Source organism: Haliaeetus leucocephalus, unplaced genomic scaffold (assembly GCF_000737465.1).
Source record: "Haliaeetus leucocephalus isolate CR32 unplaced genomic scaffold, Haliaeetus_leucocephalus-4.0 Scaffold151, whole genome shotgun sequence".
NCBI lineage: Eukaryota > Metazoa > Chordata > Aves > Accipitriformes > Accipitridae > Haliaeetus > Haliaeetus leucocephalus.
In genome coordinates, this window is record NW_010972587.1 from 2710273 (window position 1) to 2730989 (window position 20717).

The window sequence follows — 20717 nt, forward strand, 5'->3', positions numbered from 1 at the left end:
TATCCCCCATCCCTAGAGGAGGCGGGGAAGGGAGGCGGGGAAGCTTTAGCCGATGGCAGCGACTCCCCGGCGGCGTATGCCAGCGGCAGGCGGGCGATGGCGAGGAGCAGGGCGATTTCCGAATATACCGAGGCCGAAGATAAGAGCCTGCGGTTGGGTTTTCTCCTTATCGCCGCCGGGTTGTTCTCCCTCTTGGGTTTGGGTTGTTGCTGGTTACGGCCGGCCTTGCAGGAGCGGGGGGGAGGCAGCTCGGCTAATTGCACCGTGCTGGCGGTACGGCAGCTCGGGGAACGGTTTTTTTGTACCTTCTCTTGAGGGACGGCCTGCCGAGGGGCAGCCCGCTACCCCTGCCTCCAGGTCCTGGTCCGCACCTCCCGCTCCTCAGCCCCCGCTCTGCTCCATGAGGACGAACGACAGCTCCGCACCAACCCCAAGGCGAGATCCCCCCCCCGCTCCCCAAATTAGGGGTCCCGCAGGGTAAAACCTCGCACCCCCCCACCCATCCCACCACCCCCCCGGGACTGGGTGCCATCTCATCGCCTCCCACCTTTGGGGTGTCCGCGTCCCCCACAACCGCCCTCCGCAAGGGTTTGTCCGTGGGCGAAGTGGCGGAGCATCCCTCCAAAATGCCCCGGTGCTGTTACTCAGCAAAAAGTGTGTACATATAGTATACACATACAAATACCATACGTGCTATGTCTGCGTATACATATGGCATGTGGATATACTGCATGTGTATACATACAGCACATATATATACACACACAGCATGCACAGCATACCACAGGACTATATCTATAGTACATTATATACATACGCACATGCTATACATATATTTTTTTTTCCCAAAGAACCCCAGCCCTAGATTATCCTTCCCGCAGCCCCCACACACACCCCGCTGCTGCTCCCCCTCTGCCCCGCCGGCAGCCCCGGGATGCCGGTGGGAAACGGGGGAGAAACTCCTGCTGCTGGTGAGGGGGGTCTGTCCGCCCAAACGGGGACCGATGAGGTGGTTGCGCTGCCTGTCCCGGAGGGTGAGGGGCTTCCCAGAGCAGCTCCCTGAAGTGCAAGGAGGAATTTTAATGGAGATGCTGCCGCCGGGGAGAGGGCTGCGCTGAAACAGAAGTTTCCTCGGTGCTGTTTTCATTCTTAAACTTTTCCATCCCCCGCATGAAAACGGACCAAACAGAAGTGTCTTTAAAGTTGCATCTTCTAGCAAACTAGGAGAGTCTGAAGGCAATGCGTGACTTGTGCTTTTTTTCTTTCTTTAAAGGCAGTTATTCTGCTTTGTCCTTTTTCTTTTCACACTGGCTAAAGACTGCCTTGCCAGCACGCTGCCTGCATGGAGGTGATTTTCTTAAGCGGCTTCCAGAAAATAAAAAAACGTGGCAGAATCCCCCCCCCTCCCCTCTCCCTGAAGGAACCTGAAATCAGGAGTGTATTTGGAGAAGCAAATCTCAGCTCACCGCCAGAGAGGTGGCTGTAGCACGGTGCCAAGGACCGCGCTGAGCAGGATGCTGGGCTCTGCGTGCAGGGGCTGGGGAGCAGACTTGCGTGTCCAGTTTTGGGAAGTGCAGCCTCGTATCTCCGCAGTCACAGTTACAGCGGTGTGGATCTGTCCCTTGGAAGGTGGATTAAATTGCAAGCTTGGGGTTTAGGGGTCGCTTTTTTTTTTCCTGTGGCAGCTTGTGGGCTCGGAAGGGTGGTCGGGACAAAAATCAGCAGAGCAAGAAGCAAAGCGGTGAGTCTGACAGGATTCGGATTAAATTGTTGGCACCGCTCAGGAGCGATGGGCGATGAAGCTGCAGTGCTGGACGGTGCCTGACAGCAAAGCGGACAAAATGTTGGCTTGTGAGGGAGCTTTGCAAACTTCTCCTTTCCCTGGGAGTCCTGCTGCCAGGCTCCCCATGGAGAGGGCCGTGGTTTCGGAGAGGTGCACCCTGAGCACCCGGCTGTCCAAGCACCAGGACTTCCCCATAACCCCCCTCCATCTTCACAAGGGCTGGGGGTAGTTGGTAAAACGCTCTTTTGACGTGGGGTGAAGATGCCGCGTTGCTGCAGAGGTTGCAGCGTGGCTGTCCCTGAGCACGGCCCAACGGCCCCGCTGTGGCCGTCTCCAGCAGGAATGGGAACTGGGAACTGGGAACTGGGAGGTGAGCCATGCCACCAGCACGCCTGGGCTCAGCAGCTCTCGCAGCATCCTCAGTTTCAGCAGAGGCTTTCGAACTGGGCTGCAACCCCAACGTCTCTCTGAGTAGTCGGAGTGGTTTATTTTGGGGTTTTTTTCTTGATCCCCTCTTCTCCCGCCTTTCTGGAAGCCTGGTGGGAAAAGGAAGATTGCAATTTCTGCAGGGAGGCACCCAGACCTTCAGAAGCGATGCCTGTAAATGTCACTCAGGACCCTGATTGAATTTAACAATTAATAAGGAAACTGAGGGCTGTGTGTTGGCAGCACGTTGTGCTTGCGTCCTGTTACCCATTTTCTCTAGCTTGCACCTTGCATCTCTAGGTGTGGGCTGTTTACCCTGGGATATTGGTTCCTGAGGACTGAATCTGATTTATCAGATGAGAACAAGCAGAAAGGATGCATTTTTTGATGTGTCTGCATTCTCTGGTAGTAACTGAATTTAACTAAGTGGAAAACAACATAGAAAAAAAAATGCGCTCCGATTATTTTCCTTACCTTAAGCAGCTTACGTAAAACCAATACAAAATAAGATGAAAAGTTGTTTAGGTCTTATTAGGAAAACATATGCTTTTAAAGGAATGACGTATGTATAGGTGTCACATTGGTTTTCCCTTTTTTCCTCAAGTTTAATGTCTGTGTAGCTGAGCAGTTATATTCTCCTTTTAATTTTTGTCCTAAAGTCTCACCATCTTTAAAAGCTTTCAGGATTTTATGCTGAAATAGATTAGCTGTACCAACAGAGTAGGAATCTGCTGGATTTAATACTTGGGATCCAGTACGTCTTTATGAATGAACACTTAAGAAGCCATTAACCTTTCCCCTTTCCATTACCTTCTTGCAGCATGCTCACTTGTGTTCATGCAATTAGACATACAACATGCTAATCAGTTCCAACTAACTAAAAGGAAAAAAAAAATGGACCAATTTTGTTTTGAACAGTCTTTAAATTTTACATTCTGTTCAGCTGCTTCTGTGTGTGGGGTAGCGATTCTTCCTGGTAAATCAATAGTGCAGAAAAGGCGTAGTTCAGGTTCCTTACAACACACAACAACACTGAATCAGTTGGCAGCTTCACTCCACCCCCAAAATCCCCAGTGTATCGGACTAAAAATGTTCTACTTTCCATAGTAGAGTGGGCTGGCGTATAAACATATGGGCAGCTACGAATCAGTCTGTTCTAGCGAGGTCTAGCTGCAGGAGAAAGAAATCTTTTTTTTTTTTTCTCTCGCTTCCTAAGATAATCACACCATTGTCCAGCCCAGGATTCATTTTAGCTCTTAAAAGATTATATAGCTGGGTCAGAGTTAATCCAGAAATGTATATATAAAGCACCAGACACGATTACATTCGTGTTCAGTCTGAGTGATTTGTGGATTTCTTTTTTTTCTTTTCTTTTTTTTTTTCTTTAATTGCTGTCTCAGAGGAAGAAATTTCAGCAGAGTGATGGTAGCCTTTCTTCAGCTGCCTTGATAGCAATAATAATCTCTGAGATAAGGCTTAAGGGAGATTAATTCTAAAGTCAATTTGTCGCTATCGTTCTGGCCATCGAGTGCGTCGGCGGCACATCGAGCCAGCGCGGGGGCCAGGCTGGAGATTTGGTTGGGTAAAATGACAGGAGAGTATGTCACCTGCTAAAAGATCTGCTTTCTGGCTTTTTAGGCTGTTCCCTTTCTATGCTTAAAGTTAAGCGTAGGGCTGGAAGAACTTGCCCGCCGTTTTGTTGAAGAAACTTTTAGGGGAGTGACTGGTGAGCCTGACGTTGGCCGCTGCTCAGCGGGACCCGGTTCTGCCCGTCCCCATCCCCGGGCAGGGTGCAGAGCAGGCGGCCGCTGCTCCTCGCCTGCGCTGACGGATGCAGGTGAGACCCAGACGTGATGCTCAGCTCCAGCTCCCTCCGTACAGTCAGCTGGGAGGGGGGCATTTTTTTTGTACTAAAGGAGCGAGCCCCCCCGCTCATCTCTTGCCACAGCGGGATGGTTGTGGCAGCGCTTCTTCCCTTCGGGGCCGTGAAGATAACCCAGTAACGCGCAGGGATGCTCACACACAAAGTTAGGAGAAGCTCATACGCTGCTTGGTTGGTGGGTTGACGCTGGCTGGATGCCCCAGGTGCCCAGCAAAGCCGCTCTATCCCTCCCCTCCTCAGCTGGACAGGGGAGAGAGAAAATGTAAGAAAAAGCTCATGATTCAAGACAAGGACAGGGAGAGATCACTCACCAATTACTGTCATGGGCAAAACAGACCCAACTTGGGGAAAAATTAATTTAATTTATTACCAGTCAAATCAAAGTCGGATAATAAGAAAGCAACCCAAAACTTAAAACACCTTCCCCCCACCCCTCCCTTCTTCCCAGGCTCAACTCCACTCCTGATTTCTCTCCCTCCTTTCCCCAGCAGGGCAGGGGGACAGGGAATGGGGGTTGGGGTCGGTTCCTCCCCCCTTGTCTCTGCCGCTCCTTCCTCCTCGGGGGGGGAAGGACTCCTCACTCGTCCCCTGCTCCAGTGTGGGGTCCCTCCTGCAGGAGACAGTCCTTCACGAACTGCTCCAGCATGGGTCCCTTCCCCGGGCTGCAGTCCTTCAGGCACAGCCTGCTCCAACGTGGGTCCCCCGTGGGGTCACAAGTCCTGCCAGCAAACCTGCTCCAGCGTGGGTTCCTCTCTCCACAGATCCGCAGGTCCTGCCAGGAGTCTGCTCCAGCACAGGCTTCCCATGGGGTCCCAGCCTCCTTTGGGCATCCCCCTGCTCCAGCGTGGGGTCCTCCCCGGGCTGCAGGTGGAGATCTGCTCCACCGTGGACCTCCCTGGGCTGCAGGGGGACAGCCTGCCTCACCGTGGTCTTCTTCCCCATGGGCTGCAGGGGAATCTCTGCTCCAGCACCTGGAGCATCTCCTCCCCCTCCTTCTCCACTGACCTGGGGGTCTGCGGGGTTGGTGCTTTCACTCCTCTCTCCAGCTGTAGGTGCACAGGTTTTTTTTCCCCCCTCTTCTTAAATACATTCTCCCAGAGGCGCTACCCATCACTGACGGGCTCGGCCTTGGCCAGAGGCGGGTCCGTCTTGGAGCTGGCTGGCATGGGCTCTGTCAGACGTGGGGGAAGCTTCTAGCAGCTTCTCTCAGAAGCCACCCCTGTAGCTCCCTCCACTACCCAAACCTTGCCATGCAAACTCAATATGCTTGGAGATCGGGAGCCAGAAATTGTTGGCTTTAGTGGTGCATAGTACTTTTGTAATGATACTTATCTAGAGCGTCCTTTCCACTCCTTCCTTTCATCACAAGCTTCCCAACCTGGGCGGCACACGATGTGGGGGCTCTCTGCCACGTCAAGCAAATGGTAGGTGCTGTGTCCTGTAGTTCACCAGCAGGCAGGAGGATGGTCCTTGAGAAGTCGCTTGGAGACTGAGGCTGGAGAGTTGCTTCTTAGTGCCATTGGTTTGTCTTCTGACTTGCTTCTACTTTGGGCCCTTACGTCTATTTGCATTTGAGACTTTCTTGGTCTCATCTTGTAGACAGTGTCTTCCAGGTTTGCGAGAGCTTCCCTCAGAACCTACCAAGTCTGGCTTCTTTTTCATAAAAATGTGGCTGAATTAGGCAAGAATTAGTCTTTGACAAGCATGAAATGCAACCTGGAAGCTGAACCATGGTCAAGAGTTCACACCTCTGTCCCTTCTCCATGCTATGGAAGAATACCTGCTCCGGTGAAGTGTTCAGAAGGACCGGGAATTTTCCCAGGCATCTGCAGAGACACCAGAGTGGGAGCAGCCAGCAGCAAACACAGATACAAATCTTAGAAAACCTTGGTGTAAAGGTATATCAGCTGTTTGCCTGACATTTTTACTGAATTGAATCCTGAGTCATCTATCCAAACACTGGCTTTGATTGAAGGGGGAATATTATTAGCCTGATACTGATTTTGAGCTGTGTAATTGAGACAGTATTTGAATTACATAATAATTTTATCGTTGCTATGACATAGCGTAGGAGGTGCAATTATGGCACCGTGTACCAATAGATCTGCTGAAAAGGCCTCCGCTCCATTAGATTTATTCTGAATGTCTAATCTTAAGTCTATTCTCCAACTCCATTGTAACTTGTTAAAGAAAAAAAGGTCAAAGAAATATAGAGTGGGACTCTTCCACTGAAAATGGATGTTGCTGTGCGAGCTGCAGTTGAGCACAAGGCGTCCTAGCTTGCTTTCAAACACTCGGCGGTTGTTTATGTTTTGATGGTAGGATTTCATGCCGTGTCTTGTGGAGGAGGACTGTGGAATTAACCTTTCAGAAACTGCCTGTTGCCAAAGCGGGAGGTCATTTCAGGTTCATCCACCAACTCATGGCAGCGAAAGTTGCCAGGTTATGATTCCCTTTTATCCTCCTGCTGACTATGCTTTGGAGGGTGGTACAGCTGATCAAGCAAAGTCCCCAAGAAGTGTGCTTGGGAGGCTGAGAAAAGAGAGATTCACCACCTACATGGATCAGAAGGGGCCAAAATGAACATCAGGTTGGTGGGAACTGTGCCGGCATCCCAGGGAGGCAAACAAGCTCCGGCGTTTGTGCAGCAGGCGGTAAGCCCACATTGGAGTGGGACCTTGGGCGTTCACTGTGGCTCAAGGCCTTCATCATGTTGAGGAGATGTTTCAGCGTGACCCTTGAGATTCCGATGATGAGGATTTTGCCTTGGGCAGGGACCACTCCTCTCTTCGAGGCTGTTAATCCTCGACAGGCTCAAGCAGTGGGGTCTCATAGATTTATGGCAAGCCCCTGGGTGTCTCCTTTGTGTTTTCCACATGAAGATAAAGAAGAAGAGAAGGAAATGAATCCAGCCTGTTTTCTGTGAGCTGCCGTTGGGATTACTTGTGTGAAGAGTGGTGTGAATTTTGGGTTATGGAGAGCACATTCACTGTTGTTCCCAACTTCCAGGTGTCCCTCCCGTAGGTACCGGTGGTACTCCCATGCACTGTCTTGCCTTGGCACGGGGAAAGACAGACGTGTTGATCGGGGAAGCTGTCTGTGGGCCCCTTTACATCTTCCAAACCAAGCAAAATCCCTGTCCTGAAAAACTCCATTTTTTATAGCTTCATACTGAGCTAAAAGCATGGGGACTGATGTCAAAAATTTTGAAGCCCTCTGTGATGGCGCTGTTGTTGGAGACTGCTACAGCTTGCTACTTCTCCGTCCAGATGGACATCTCTTGGGAAAAAGAGATCTCTGCAGTTGTTTCTAAGCCTGAAACTCAGGATGGAGATAAACAACGGTTCACCAGGTTGTGAACTTTGTGAAGGATTCAAGTAATATTTGGTGGAAGTGAAAGGTCTCTGAAGGACCTGGAGGAGGTTTGGCCAGCAGAAGACTGGTGAGGCGGTCACCCTTTGATAGCAGAGGACAGGAGTAAGCTCAGCCGCAAGGAATAAACATTTCAGAGGAGAAGAAAGCAGCTGTGTACTAGAGCTGGTGCCAAAGACAAAGGAGTTTTCGAGATCACTGAGGAAATTTAGGCAGAGGAATGTCTATTGGTACCTAGTTGTTTTGCCTGGTCCTGCATTTTGTGTGCCGGCTAACTAGGGGCTGGTCTGGGGGGCTCTGGGTAAAGCCTGTTTACTTCTGCTCTCTTGTATCCCTGTATTGCAAGAGCGTACCTAAAGGTTGGGGGCTTGGGGAAGAGCAGGGTGTAGGTTACAGTCAGACGTAGGCAGTGGGTGTCCAACGGGTGGGACGTGGTACCGTTCCCACAGCAGGATCTGCAAGGCTTCATGAAGAAAAACACCAGAGTGGAGAGGGTTGGGAGTGCCGGATACTGGGCCGAGCTGGGAGAACCAGGAGGGGCCAGGTGGGACGGTGCGGCACGTGGGTGGCTCTCAGGGGGACAGCACAGAACCAGCATTGCCCTGGGGTATCTTCATCCTGAATCTGCTGACTCCCTCCGGCTGCTGCACAGATGTGTTTGTGCGCTGGGAGCGTGGAGGAAAGAGGAGTGTGGCTGATGCTTCCAAAGTACACAACCAAACCAAAACTATTGCTGGCCAAGGAATATTATCTAAGATGGAAATAATTGCGTGTGATAAATCCTGCATTCTGATTCCTGAAGCAGAGCGGTGTTGCTGCTCGTTTCTGTCCTTTGTCGTCAGCAGCGGAACAATTCTTGTTTAGAGTCATCTGACCAGGGATCTAAAGGGAGCTCTGGGCCGTGGCAACACCAGATGTGGGCCCATGTGAAAACGGGGGCCCTTGCACGTGAAAAAGGCAAGTTTCAGCTTGGAAGCAACAAGCAAGACCTTGCAGATTCTTCCAGTCTGAAGCACAGAAGCTACAGGCAGCAATTGTAAGTGCTGACAGAAGCGGTCAGGTTTTACATCATCAGGCCAATAAAATCCTGAGATTTCTCCCATCCCCATGGAATGGCAAAGATCCAAGCTGTTGTATGGTGGGGATGGACGTGTAGGTCTGTGCAGCTTGGGTAGAGCGTGCAGCTGGGGGCACGTAGACCCCTGTGGAACCTCCCTGGGTGGGAAGGGAGAGGAAGCACTCACTAGGCACAGTGGGTCACGGTGATCTTTATTTTGGGGTTAGCGAGGGTATCTCTCTCCTTGTTGTTATTGCCTTCAGGATACTGGGAAGAAACTCACGTTGTGAACATATGTGGGAATCCCTTTAGGGGCTTCCCGCACCCTGCACCTCCTGCTTCCTCATCCTACCGAAGTAGGAGGCTTTTTAGCTACCTTCAGAGTCCCTGTTTTCTGCTTGCAGCTCCCAATTTTAAAGGAATTAAAAATCTGTGTGTGCACCTGGAGCCTTGCTGTCTGTGCATCCTCCAGGGTGAAAAGCCTTTATGTTATCCTAGGATCAGTTAAGCTGTGTTACTCAGTTTGGTTCAACACCTCCTGTAACAATCTCCCGTATGGATGCCTGGTAACAATAGGAGGGACTGTGCTTGGACGCTGAGATCCAGATACCACCAGCCTTGGATTCAGTGGGCTACTTGTTTTTTTCGTGTTTAACTCCCTGTGGCTAGGAGGGAAGGGTGCTGCGTCAAAGGCGAGACTTGCAAACGAGGTATGTGCGTTACGTGTGACCCCGAGTGGAGCCTCGGAAAGCCCGGTCCCAAGTGCTGGGGGAGGAACTCGCCCTTGATCTCTTTGGGCTTTGAAGCAGATGTCTGAGGGTGAGATCTGCAGATAGCTCAGCTGCACGCTCAACTCTTGTTGACTTCTATACAGCAGAAGCAGATGCTGAACCTTTCCGCCGAAGTGGGGCTTTGAACTTTCTGTGCTTGTTTCCCCGTGTTGTAACAGTGGAAGAATACCTGTCTCTTGCCAACGGATATCAGCCAGTTATCAGATATCACATCATCTGGGAAAGCTTGCTGGAATATTTTGGTTATTAACATGGTGCTAAACAAAACTTGTGATTACATGCCTCACTGAAAATAGGAAGTAATTCGAATCCAATCCATGCAGCTGGCTAAGAATACATCAAAATGAAACGATCATTTTTCCATTCATCATGCAAAAACCCAAGGTATTATGTGGCAGGTTGGTTTGATAATGGAACAAAACATGATAAAGCCTTTATTTTATTTCTGAATGCTGGCATCTTCTTTTCCAGTACCTGCATGGAGTAACTAGCAATTGCAGCCAAGTATAGCTAACTTTTCTTTTTTGTTTCTTTGGAGCTTGTACTTACTATTCTTTGTCCGTTTCAGTCACGCTGGTATTATGAGGAAAATGCAGAGAAAGTGATGCCCTGCGTTCTCGAGCGCAGAAGTAACTCTGTTTTGCAATGTGTGTTGGCAGTGTTCGTACATCCCTCCCTGCGCAAGAGATGATCAGGAGAACTCTGAGAACGTCACGTACAAGCAGAAATACTGGAAAGAGAAAGTGGGTTCGCAACCATTTACATGCTATTTTAACCAGCACTTGAGGTGAGTAATCTAGATTTGCATAGGCAGAAGTGCTTATGCATCTGTTTAACAGCTGTTGATTGGTTCTGTTTGAAAATACATATAAATGCATGCATATGTATATACACCTCCCCCATGTAGTGATGTGGTTTATCACACAGAGTTTAGTGCAGAACTTTTTGCAAGACAACTCTACCAATGAAAAGCTACATAGAAAGAGGAGAAGCGGTTTTACCTCTTGAAGTAAAAATATAGAACTCTGAGGAATGTTTCCCTTAAAACATGTCATTTTATGGCAAAAAGCATCTTGGCTTTTAACACTCAGATGGCAAATTTCTGGCTTGGATATGAATGTTCCTGCCCTCCGTGGAAGAGAAATCCTACTGTGTTCATGAGGGGCTGGAAGAAAAGGGGAGATCAGAAAATAGTACAAACCAACTCGGGAATTGTGCTCATGGAGGATTAACGAGTCAGATACATGTAATAAATGTTCACAGAACTGCCAGTTTTCATACATGCTTGTAGAGTAGAAAGCTGTCACTTAAAGCATCTCCTCTTCTGTCTCAATTCTTACTTTTACTACCGACATCGATGTGACTTACATGTGTATAAGGATGACGTGTGGTTTCCTTCCTCCAGTAAATGGGAAGAGGAGGGAGTCCTTTTGCCTGTTTCTGATGATGATGATGATGTGCCGGGAAATAAAAGGTGATGTGGCAGCAGCAACTTGCTGTTACTGCAGCGTGCAGGCTCTCTGGGAGGACTTGGGCGAACAGCAATGATTGGGATGATAGGTCCATGTAGACAGGGAGGTGGAAAGAGAATATTTAAAATCTCCAGATCAGCCAATGTTTTATGGGGTTTAGACTCCAATTCTGGGGGCATATGACACTTGCTTAATTAGGTCAGCATGAGTACTTTTGATACAGCCGGGGTTACTGTTCTTGGTTGCTGAGTTAAGTACTTAAATAAATATCTGCCACATCAGGGACTAAAGGAGGAGGTTGGTCCAACTCCACCAGTACCTGGAAGATAAACAGACGAGGGAGACCTAGGTGGGAAGAGCTCGGTGCTTCCTGCTGCAATTCAGGGCTCAGTGTGGGAGCGTTGGCATCAGATGTTTAAGTTTATTAAGATGCACAGGGGGAAAAGGGATGCCAGCGTGTGCAAGGACCTTGAAGGAACCAGGTTGCTGGAGCAGGGTGGCAGGCAGAGAGATGCCCAACTCTTCTGTGGGTGCCCCGCTGCATGCCTTGGGGGCTTCAGGTTTGTCCTGGGCTGGCTGTGATTGTTGTCCCCTCCCAGGAGAGACCACAGACCCAGACGGCGTGCCCAGGGTGACAGTCCGTTGTCCCCGGTCAACTCTTTGCAGAGGGAAACCACTGATGCTTTGTAGCACAAACTAGTTGTTTCTTGTAGTGGGGAAAGAAGCACCATCTACAGCGTGCAGAGGTTAAAACTTAGGGCACTGGTGCGGTGACATCAGGCCTGGCAGGGACCTTCTCGGAGCTGCTTTGGTTCACCAAGTGCCAATGCTTGGGTCTGCAAACCAGGAGCCGAGTGATGATTTTGGCTTCTCTGGGCAGGGAGGTGCTGCCGAGACCTGGGACCTGCAGCGGCCGCTGCCTGAGTGAGCAGGAGAGTTAGAAACGTGGGATCTGCTGCAGGAGATGTCATGGCTAGGATTCACCTGAGCTGGTGTGGACAGGGTTCTGTGGAAGTTAGCTTTTATAGTCAGTGGAAAGAAATAGGAGCCTTTCGTCTTATCCCCAAATAAATGCCTAATATAGGCCAGCTGCCCAGAGATTATTTCTCTCCTGTAAAGGAGCCTAGGGTGATGTGCTTGGGTGCAGGCACCCAGCTGGTAGGTGTCCAGAGCCAGGGGAGCTGGTTCTCACATCACATCTACAGGTGAAGCAAAGGCAAAATTTTTCTGAGGCTACATACTGCCTAGGGTCTGTCACTTAAGTAGGTTGACACCGAGGAATTGTGCAGCACTCAGGCAAGGTTTTTTCCTTACAGTTGCTGCATCCCATACTGCTAAATGTTCTTGCCAAATGCAATGGCTGCCTTGAAACGCTGCCTTTTGCTGATCATACAACAATTTATGTACAGCAGAAGAGAGGCTTGCTGCCAGAGACATCTGAAGATAGTCTAAGCTGGAATGCGTACACCATCTATTTTCTTCTGGAGATAGGAATGAGCTTTGAGACATAAGTTTTGCTGACTAGGAATGTGCTTGCTTAGGTATACTTTTAGAGCTATGATGACTAAACAGCTTGTGAAGCAGTAAAAAAACCATACAAAGTGAGGGAAAAATCTGTGCACTTCAAAATAGAAGTGCCCATATTTTCAGTCAGTATTTTTTTAACTGTGTGGATGAGCTAACTCTTCTGTGTCTGTCTGTACAAAACATAGAGACTATAGTGGTAGGTTCCTTAGGGAGAGTAGTATTTGCAATATTAATACTCTCTCTTCTGAAGCAGCAGAATAGAATTCTAGGTAAATATCTAGGCAATGAATGAACATCACCTCCTCTTCATCAAACTTAGTTTAACCTCATTCTCAGGATTGTTGCTGCATGCAGAACGCAGTTAGGTAACACCTCCCTTCAGTTTTGTGGGGCACATTTCAACAGGCTGCTTTGAAAAGAAGAAAGTGTTGCCATTTGTACAGCTCAAAGTTATACAAAAGGGGTGAGAAGCAGACCACATGCAAACAAGGGTCACACCAGCATGCCCTAAAGCGGGAGGTCTGCAGGAATGGGTGGGATGGGGGAGACCCTGTCCCTTTATTTCTTCACCTTCCAGGTCTCATTGACATAGAATCATAGACTGGTTTGGGTTGGAAGACACCTTAAAGATCACCTAGTTCCCACCCCCCTGCCATGGGCAGGGACACCTTCCACTAGACCAGGTTGCCCAAAGCCCCATCCAACCTGGCCTTGGACACTGCGAGGGATGGGGCAGCCACACCATCAACAAGAACAAAAAGAGAAACCAAGATCTCCATCAGCTCAGACCCCTCAGTCTCATGCCGTGCAGAGACAGGCAGAGAAACATATGTCAAGTCATTTCTTATTAGGGGTTCATTTATGTGCCATTATTGCTTTTTAACTCTGGGTTTGAACGGTATGGCGAGAACGCTCTGCAGTTCCTTTGCCGCAGCGCAGCAGATGAGCCAGCCCGGCTTTAAACTTTTCTGTGTTTGCTGCAGGATGCCGTACACAAATCCACCTGAGATATGAAGAGCAAACACTGTCTAGTGATTAGCAACCACCTGTACAGCGTTGGGGCACCCTGCAGGCCATTTATCTGGGAATAATTATCTGCAGAAGCCAAGGATGCTCAGGTAGTAGAGCTGCTCATTCATAAATGGTGGAACAGAAATCTTGGTTTGCTCTGGTACTTCCCAAAGCTTTCCAAATAAATTCCCTACAGTCAGAAGATGGTGTTGCTATTTTGCATCCTTTCTTTTCCTGTATCACCTGCGGAGCAGTGCTCAGCCCCAAGAGGGAAAGGACTTTACTGTCAGTAAGACATAGCACTGCCCCTGCGTGCAGCCCTCCAGCTGAGCTCTGTGTCTTGCAACAACAGGGGAAAAAAATACTGATGAGTGCTTGTCAGAGGGAAGGGATGTGAATAATTGTGGGCAAAGTAAGCGTATGCAGATTGCAAACATCTTTAAATCCAGATTGTTTGAATAAAAAAAAAATATTTGTAAGGTTTCCCCATCCCATGCCCCCGCCTCTGTCAGCTTCCGCTGTGTGACATAAATTGCATGGTGTGGCGCCTAAGTGATGACTGAAATGTTGACGTGCCTGTAACTTTTTGGTCCTACATGACTTTCTGGTAACCCCTGCACTGCAATTTTTCCTATCGTGTTCAGTTGTTGCTCCGGAGGCTCCGCTTTATCCTGTGTCTTTCTAAACTGCTTGGCAGTGCCTAACAGGGCTGGGTTGCATAATGCAACAACTAATCCAGTTACCCCTGGTCAAAGCCCCACGAGGCTCCAGCCCTGAGCTCAAAGTCCTGCTAAAAATAGGTACTGGTCTCACCTTTACCAACGAAAACAAAATTCCTCCTTTCATTGTCTGTTCAGCAGAACCAGGTCTGGATGCCTGAGCATCGAGTATTCAGGTGTTTTTTCCCCCTTTTGTCCCACTAGGTCTCTCTCTTGCCCCTGCCACTGTTTTGTCCACTGGTAACTGGTGTTAGGAGGTTGGGTGCATCCCCTCGAGAGGCTTTGCATTTACTGGGGAGCTAAATGGCAGCATCGCTAGAAATGAGAGATGGTCCATAACTGAGCTTAGGGGGGATATGTGCAACCCCTCTGGTCAGCATCTTTGAACTGAAGTATTAGATGGAAGTCACAGAGCAAAGATGGATTTATCAAATGCACTATACTTGCAGGGACAAGGCAAAATCTTTAATTTTGCCTGCTGATTTTCACAGGGAAAAACCCCACATTTCCAGGCATGACATACCTCCTTTGGGTTCGGCATCGCTGCCTCAGCACCAGGGGAGTGATGCTGGGGGGGCTTCCAGCAAAGCCGCATCCTTGTTGTGAGAGGGTTTTCCCTAGAGATGGGGACACCTTCCCTTTTCTGTTTCCAAGCCAAACAACAAGCCTTCAGACTCTGGGAACAGGCAGGTCACCTCTACAAAAGTAGCAAGAAAACATCAAAACTGCAGTTTTGATTCATGCTGACCTTGCCACGCAAAACCAAAACAGTTATGTTACCGTGCTTCGAGTGTCCTGATAGCTGTTTATTTTTCTTCCCGAGGAAAGGGGTTGTTTGCTGTAGAAGTACAGCCCTCTCTCTTCTCTTCTTTTTGCTGCTTGCTTGTGAAATACATGTTTCTCCCTTCCCCCCGCCACCATCCCCTCAGTTTAATCCAGAGATTTCAGCTAAAATTTTCTGCTCCTTTGCCCTGTCTCTAGTGTTCCCGGGCGGCCGCAGTATTTTCCTGCTGCTGTGTGCTTCTGTTCCATGGGATAACCACCTCAAGGCTCCTTCTCCTGAAGGTCCCACGGGGTGTCTGGTTTCTGACTTTGCTCTCTTGGTGACACTCTCGGTCTGTGCTTGGCAGGACAACTATCTCTGTGTGTGTATTTCTGATTCAAAAACATGCGGGGCGGCTCTCTTGTATTAATCGCTGTGTAAGCCTCGGAGCAAAAGCCAAAGGTTTTTGTGCCAGGACGGATCCAGATCGCGCTGATCCTTGAGGAGGGGCTGATGCAGCACCCCGGTAACAAGCTCAGCCCCCAGCAGGATTGCTGCAGCACGGCTGCGTCCCGCGGGCCAAGCAGGGCTTCTGCAGTCCTGGCTGGGTCCTCTCTACACGCACATTTTGTTCCTTATCCCTCAGGGCTGGTTGCAGGACGGCTTAGGAGTTGTTCCCAGGATGTCCCCAAGCCCTCTGCAGACTGAGGTGTCGGAGGACAGCTGCCTCGCGCACCTCGCCGGTTCCTTTGGGGGCTCACCGGTGGGGGGTGGCCGTTCTGCTCTGTCCTAGAATTCATTTTTCTTCGGGAGGTGGAGGATAGCTCTTCCCCGAAACTGATGCTGTCACCTGAGGATAAGAAACAGCCCGGCAGAAGTGAAATCCAGCTGCTGTGGGCTAACCTGTTAATTAATCACTAGTGAGTTTGCTATATTTAATTCGTCTGATTAATTCTGATTCCAACTCCCTTTATCTCCTAATTTTTCCCTGGTCTTTTGTTTTGGACCTTACAGATCTCACATGAAATACCTAATTTTTTTTTAGCCTGGCACAGATCACCTAAAAACAAACACAAACCCATTTATTCTTCAGGTTTTTAGGCAGGCAGCCCCCCAGGCCCTCACTCCCTCTGCCCACCGTGCCAGTCCCTGGCTGCTGAGCCAGGACTTGCAAGTCCAGCTTTGCAAACCCCCCCCTTGTGCCTCCGTCCCCCTCTTTCCAAGGAGCAAAAGAAAACGTGGGGATGAGCCCAGTTACCTCATTTTTGCAGGGCGCAGCACGTGGGGCCACCGCGACCCCCCCAAGCCCCTGGGGTTACCTCTGTGCATCTTCTGTGGGGCTGCGGCCGTCCTGCCGCAGGGGATGTCTGGCCGCCCGGCCCCCCGCTCCTTGGACCGCTCTTGCCGTGGATTTGCAAGTCCAGTATAACCCATGTGCCGCTGGGGTGTTTTTCCCGGTCAGGGGGATTCTCCTCTGCTTGGATGGTCCTTCTCAGGTCATGCTGGGCAACTCGGCCGCGTGGGCTTTCTGCCGGCACCGGCCCTGGGCTACGGCAGCAGGGTGGTGGGCTCGGGGTTGTGAGGGTGCAGCAGGGCTGATTTTTTCCCTCCTCCCTTTGGAAGCTGTTATTTGCCGTTGAGCAATCTCAGCACCAAAAAGCAGAGGTAAAAGGAGTAATCTTGTAAAGGAAAATAGCAAACATTTTCTTTTCCAATAACCCCTCTTCAGGTATTTCCCTCCGCTGTCAAAGCTGCGTCTCAGTGGGACCCTCCGCTGTCGTTACCCCCTCTAAGCTGTTTTCCCACTTCCCATAACTGCTGTCAGCTCCAGTGATGGATCTGCAGGGAAGGGCTCCCCAACGGCTGAGCCCAGGCTCCCATCCTCCGCTGCCTCCTCCCGCCGTCCCAGTCTCCCCAGTGCTCTCCCCTGTGCCATCCCTGCACCGGCCAGCAGACGCGGGAAAGAGGAGTTGGTCCTGATGGGAGAGGGAGGGAATCATACGGATGCAAAGAAAGGGCGTTATACGCTGCCAAAGTCGATCTCGATAAGTTTCCGTGGGCTGTTACCAGCGGATAACCAGGATGCTGTCGTTCAGGAGCGTGCAGTCTATCTGCCGGCAGCACCGTCTGCCTTTATTAGCTTTTCTCATTCTCTCCTGGGGTCCGGTGGTGCTTACCTGCACTGGAAAGTTAAGTTGGGCTAAGATAAAGTGCAGCTGAAAGCACGGTAGTTCTTCCAGAATAACCATGCAGATCAAACCAAGTAGGAGGAAGGCTCAGATTTGTCCCACCGTTTTTTTGATGCCAAGAGGCTACATCCCTTGAGCTCTCGTGTGCACCGGGTCACCCTCCAGGAGTGCTTCTCCCTCCCCTTGACTAAAGAAGGGCGTTTAATGTCTTAAAGGTGGTGCCGATAGTCATTTAATGACATATTTTTGGGGGACCCAGTCGTGACTTGATGCATTGTCCGAAGAGCCGCTGTGAGCAGTTGACAGTGAATTTCTGCCACGTAGGAGTTGCACGGGGACTCTTGCTGTAGCTAAGAATAGCAATAATACCCATCTGAACCCAAACCTCATCCTGAGGCTTCATTAAAGGCCTCTCTAAGTCTTTGACTTTTTTCCAAAAGGGAAACTCTTTTAAATTACTAAGTTGCAAGAGTTACAGTCACACCTATAATGAGTGTTTGGCATCCATCGCTGCTACCTTTGTTACAGATGTTTTCCAAAATATCTAAGGTTCAGTCAAAAGGCTATCTTGCTTTCCCCAGTCACACTTTCTTTTCTTTAACTGAATCCAATTTTCTAGTTTGTTTGCTTGCCCCTTATTTTTGAACACTTTGATTAGTATCAGCTTTAAAAAAAAATGCTTAAAATTCAATGTCGCTTGTAAGCCAAGAGCTGTGAGGATCGAATGCTGCCTACTTATGGCCTCCTTGCCAATTAGCACTCTGTTATTCACAGATGATGATACAGTAAATATGAGGGAAGGAGTATTATACCCGCTGTGAAAGGATTTTTCCGTTCGGGTGCTGTCATTATATGGCACAGGCTGGTGAGTTTGTGCCCATAAAGTTAATATTATTTTATTCAATTTATGGTCTCCACATGTGCCTGATTATGTGTCTGGAGGATTTGAGTTAAGCAGACTTCACGTGTTCCACTATTGAGTACACCTGGGTTTCTTTTGATCATTTTTTATGTTGCTGAGTTTCAACTTTTATATAGCTGAGCTGCTCATAATCAGAATCTTATTCCACTGCTTACTACACAAATAGAGGTGCACAGTGCTGGCCTTGGGGACTTGCAGGCTGGCACGGTGCAGAGGAACCTCCAGACAGCAATTTTGGGGGAGAGACCCCCAAATGTAAATGCGGGTGCAATTAAATCAGGGATCAGGTGTAGCCTGGCAGTCTGGCTCCACTGACTCCTTAAGGATGGACAAAACCCTGTAGATTTGCAGGCACCTCCATTAATTAATTAACTTCTTGGTGAAGGAAAAAGTGTTTCTGCTTGCTTTCCCTCTCGGGAATGTTTTCTTAGTGCTGCTTTCTGATCAGGACGAAGCTGTTGGCGTAAAGACAGCGCAGTCATTGCGCAGGTATCTGTTCCCATGTGCAGCACCGTTAGGAGAGCTCAGTTCCCAGATCCTGGCTGGATGAGCCTGGGTTGCGAGGATTTTTGGCTGTGAGGTTTGTTGCCCCGGGGAGCGTTGGGTAGCATTGACAAATCAATCTGGGGTGGGAGTGTTCGTTGTAAGTGAGGACCAATATGAGTCAAGGCTATATATATTTTCCTAAGTAGAGAAAGTGCTGTTTCCTTCCTTTGCAGATAGTTTCCCAGCAGACTGTGTGTCTCTGGCTGTAGATGGGAAAGCAGCGGCGAAGTGCAAATGCCACGAGACTGATTTAATAACTCTTTTAAACTGCAGGGAGAACAGACAGAGCCAGAGCTGAGGAAATCCTGCCATCAGATTTCCCAACCAACTTCCCAGACTTGGAAATGGCAGACGGACACCTGAGCTTTCAGACACGTGGCACGGCTGAATTTCCAACCCTCTCGAGATGCCTCCTCCTTGCTATTCTCTTCCTCTCTCTGTTTCCCTTTGGAAACGCATAAATCCGTCACAGCCCCAGCCATGACCGTGTTAGATGCTGTTGCCAGAGGCACGGCGGGGGTCAGATCTTCAGGGGAGGCTCCCCAAAGTGCCCCCACAGCAGCGTGCTCAAGCCCACCGAGCAGCCGGTGTTTGTCGTACCAAATCGCAGCTTATTGCTGAGGCAGCCTCTGCTGAGAAGAAGCTGAGTCGAGAGCCTCCAGCACCCCGGGGCCGGGCAGAAATCCTCCCAGGGGGAGGTTTTGTGCAGACCCCTGCCCGCCGGTGCGGCTGGGCCAGCCTGGGAGCCCAGCGGTGCGGGGCTGAGGACCGGGACTGGGTCCCCATCCAGACCCAGACCACAGCCAGGGCTTCGTCAGGAGCCTCCACGTAGCCCCATGGACACGTCAGGGCTCAAAGCTAAAAGGGAAGATTTAATTGCACTTTAAACTCTGCGCAGTGTCTGATGCTGTTTGCAGTAGATAGGTATAACTGCCGCCCGGTGTTACATTTTTGCTGGAGCTGTTTTTCAATCCACAGTGTGATATTATATCTCTCACGGCTGTTTGTGATGACCGTGACCCATGGAAGACCTAAAGTACCAATGCTTTTAATATTTTTTTTGTCTGAATGAACTTGTTAGCCTGTAAACACTGCAAGTGGAAAGCCCTCGCAGCCTGCCACGAGTGCCGGTGCTAGATGGGCAAACGAAAGCAGTGAATGAAACGGTCCGCTTAATCATTTTCTAACACTGTTGCAAATAAAACACCTTTATTGTTTCCATGGCAGGTGCTTTCCACTTATGATAAATTGATGATGCCGAGTCGATTTATATTTTCTCCCTCTTCTGTTCCTCCTCTTGGCAGGCCAGACGATGTGATGCTGAAGCGCACCCACGACGAGACCGTCCTCTTGCACTGCTTCCTCTGGCCTCTCGTTACGTTCCTGGTCGGAGTCCTCATCGTGGTCCTGACCATCTGTGCCAAGAGCTTGGCTGTCAGAGCAGAGGCGATAAAAAAGAAGAAGCATTTGTAAACGGCAAGGCTGCTGATGGCAAAGAAAAAGCTGCCAGAAGGTCTCAAGCTGGGCAACTCAACACACCTGCAGGTCTGCGGGGCACCCAGCTGCGCCTCCCACCAGGGTCTCATCTGACGGCGGAGTTGCTCTTGCCTCGGGATTATTCTTGGGAGACTGCCCCATGAAATGTCAGCTAGTCGCTTCTTCTGCTATGACAGTGAATAAGTATATTCCACCAAAAAAATCGACACTGCACCAAATACGCTGCGCGCTGTTAGTCCCCGACAGCAGCTACCCGGGTCCTAGCAGTATTGAGAGACAGTTTATCAAACCCCCCGATGATGCTCATTTCATCTCCACAAAGTCCTCTTTACTATTGTTTAATATTAGACACTTAAAATATTTACTTTATGATAGACTGTATTTCCAAAATAATAAAGTTTGGTTGTTTGGTTTTTTTTTTAACCTTTGTTTTGTTTATTTTTTTTTTTAAAGCTTTAAGACAAAAATAACACTGCTGATTTTGGTTTTTTTTTCACTGTATAGAACTTCATTTTAAAACTCAAACTTTAAATTCTCTCTAGACGAAATCTTCCATCATCACCTGTTCATTGTGAAGAAATGTAGCAATCTTTCAGAAATACTTCTCCAAAAAATGAAACAGTTATTGGAAAAAGTGATTAAATACTGGATCTCATTTTATTGCCTCGGCGGTATTCAGTCCTTACAGTTTTCCTTGTCCCCTCTCAGTTACTCTCTTCACTGAGACGCTCTCAGGCTGTAAGGAGCAGGGACCTGGAGT

General features: G+C 49.3%; 1 protein-coding gene across 1 annotated transcript; it reads left to right on the top strand.

Moving 5' to 3' along the window:
• Positions 1 to 96: 96 nt before the first annotated feature.
• On the top strand, positions 97 to 20030 carry KCNMB4 (potassium large conductance calcium-activated channel, subfamily M, beta member 4). The gene is given in 3 exon segments (XM_010561776.1): positions 97 to 435; positions 9971 to 10098; positions 19765 to 20030. Coding segments are annotated over 3 exon segments (636 nt in total). The 3' UTR covers positions 19934 to 20030.
• The last annotated feature ends 687 nt before the right edge of the window (positions 20031 to 20717 follow it).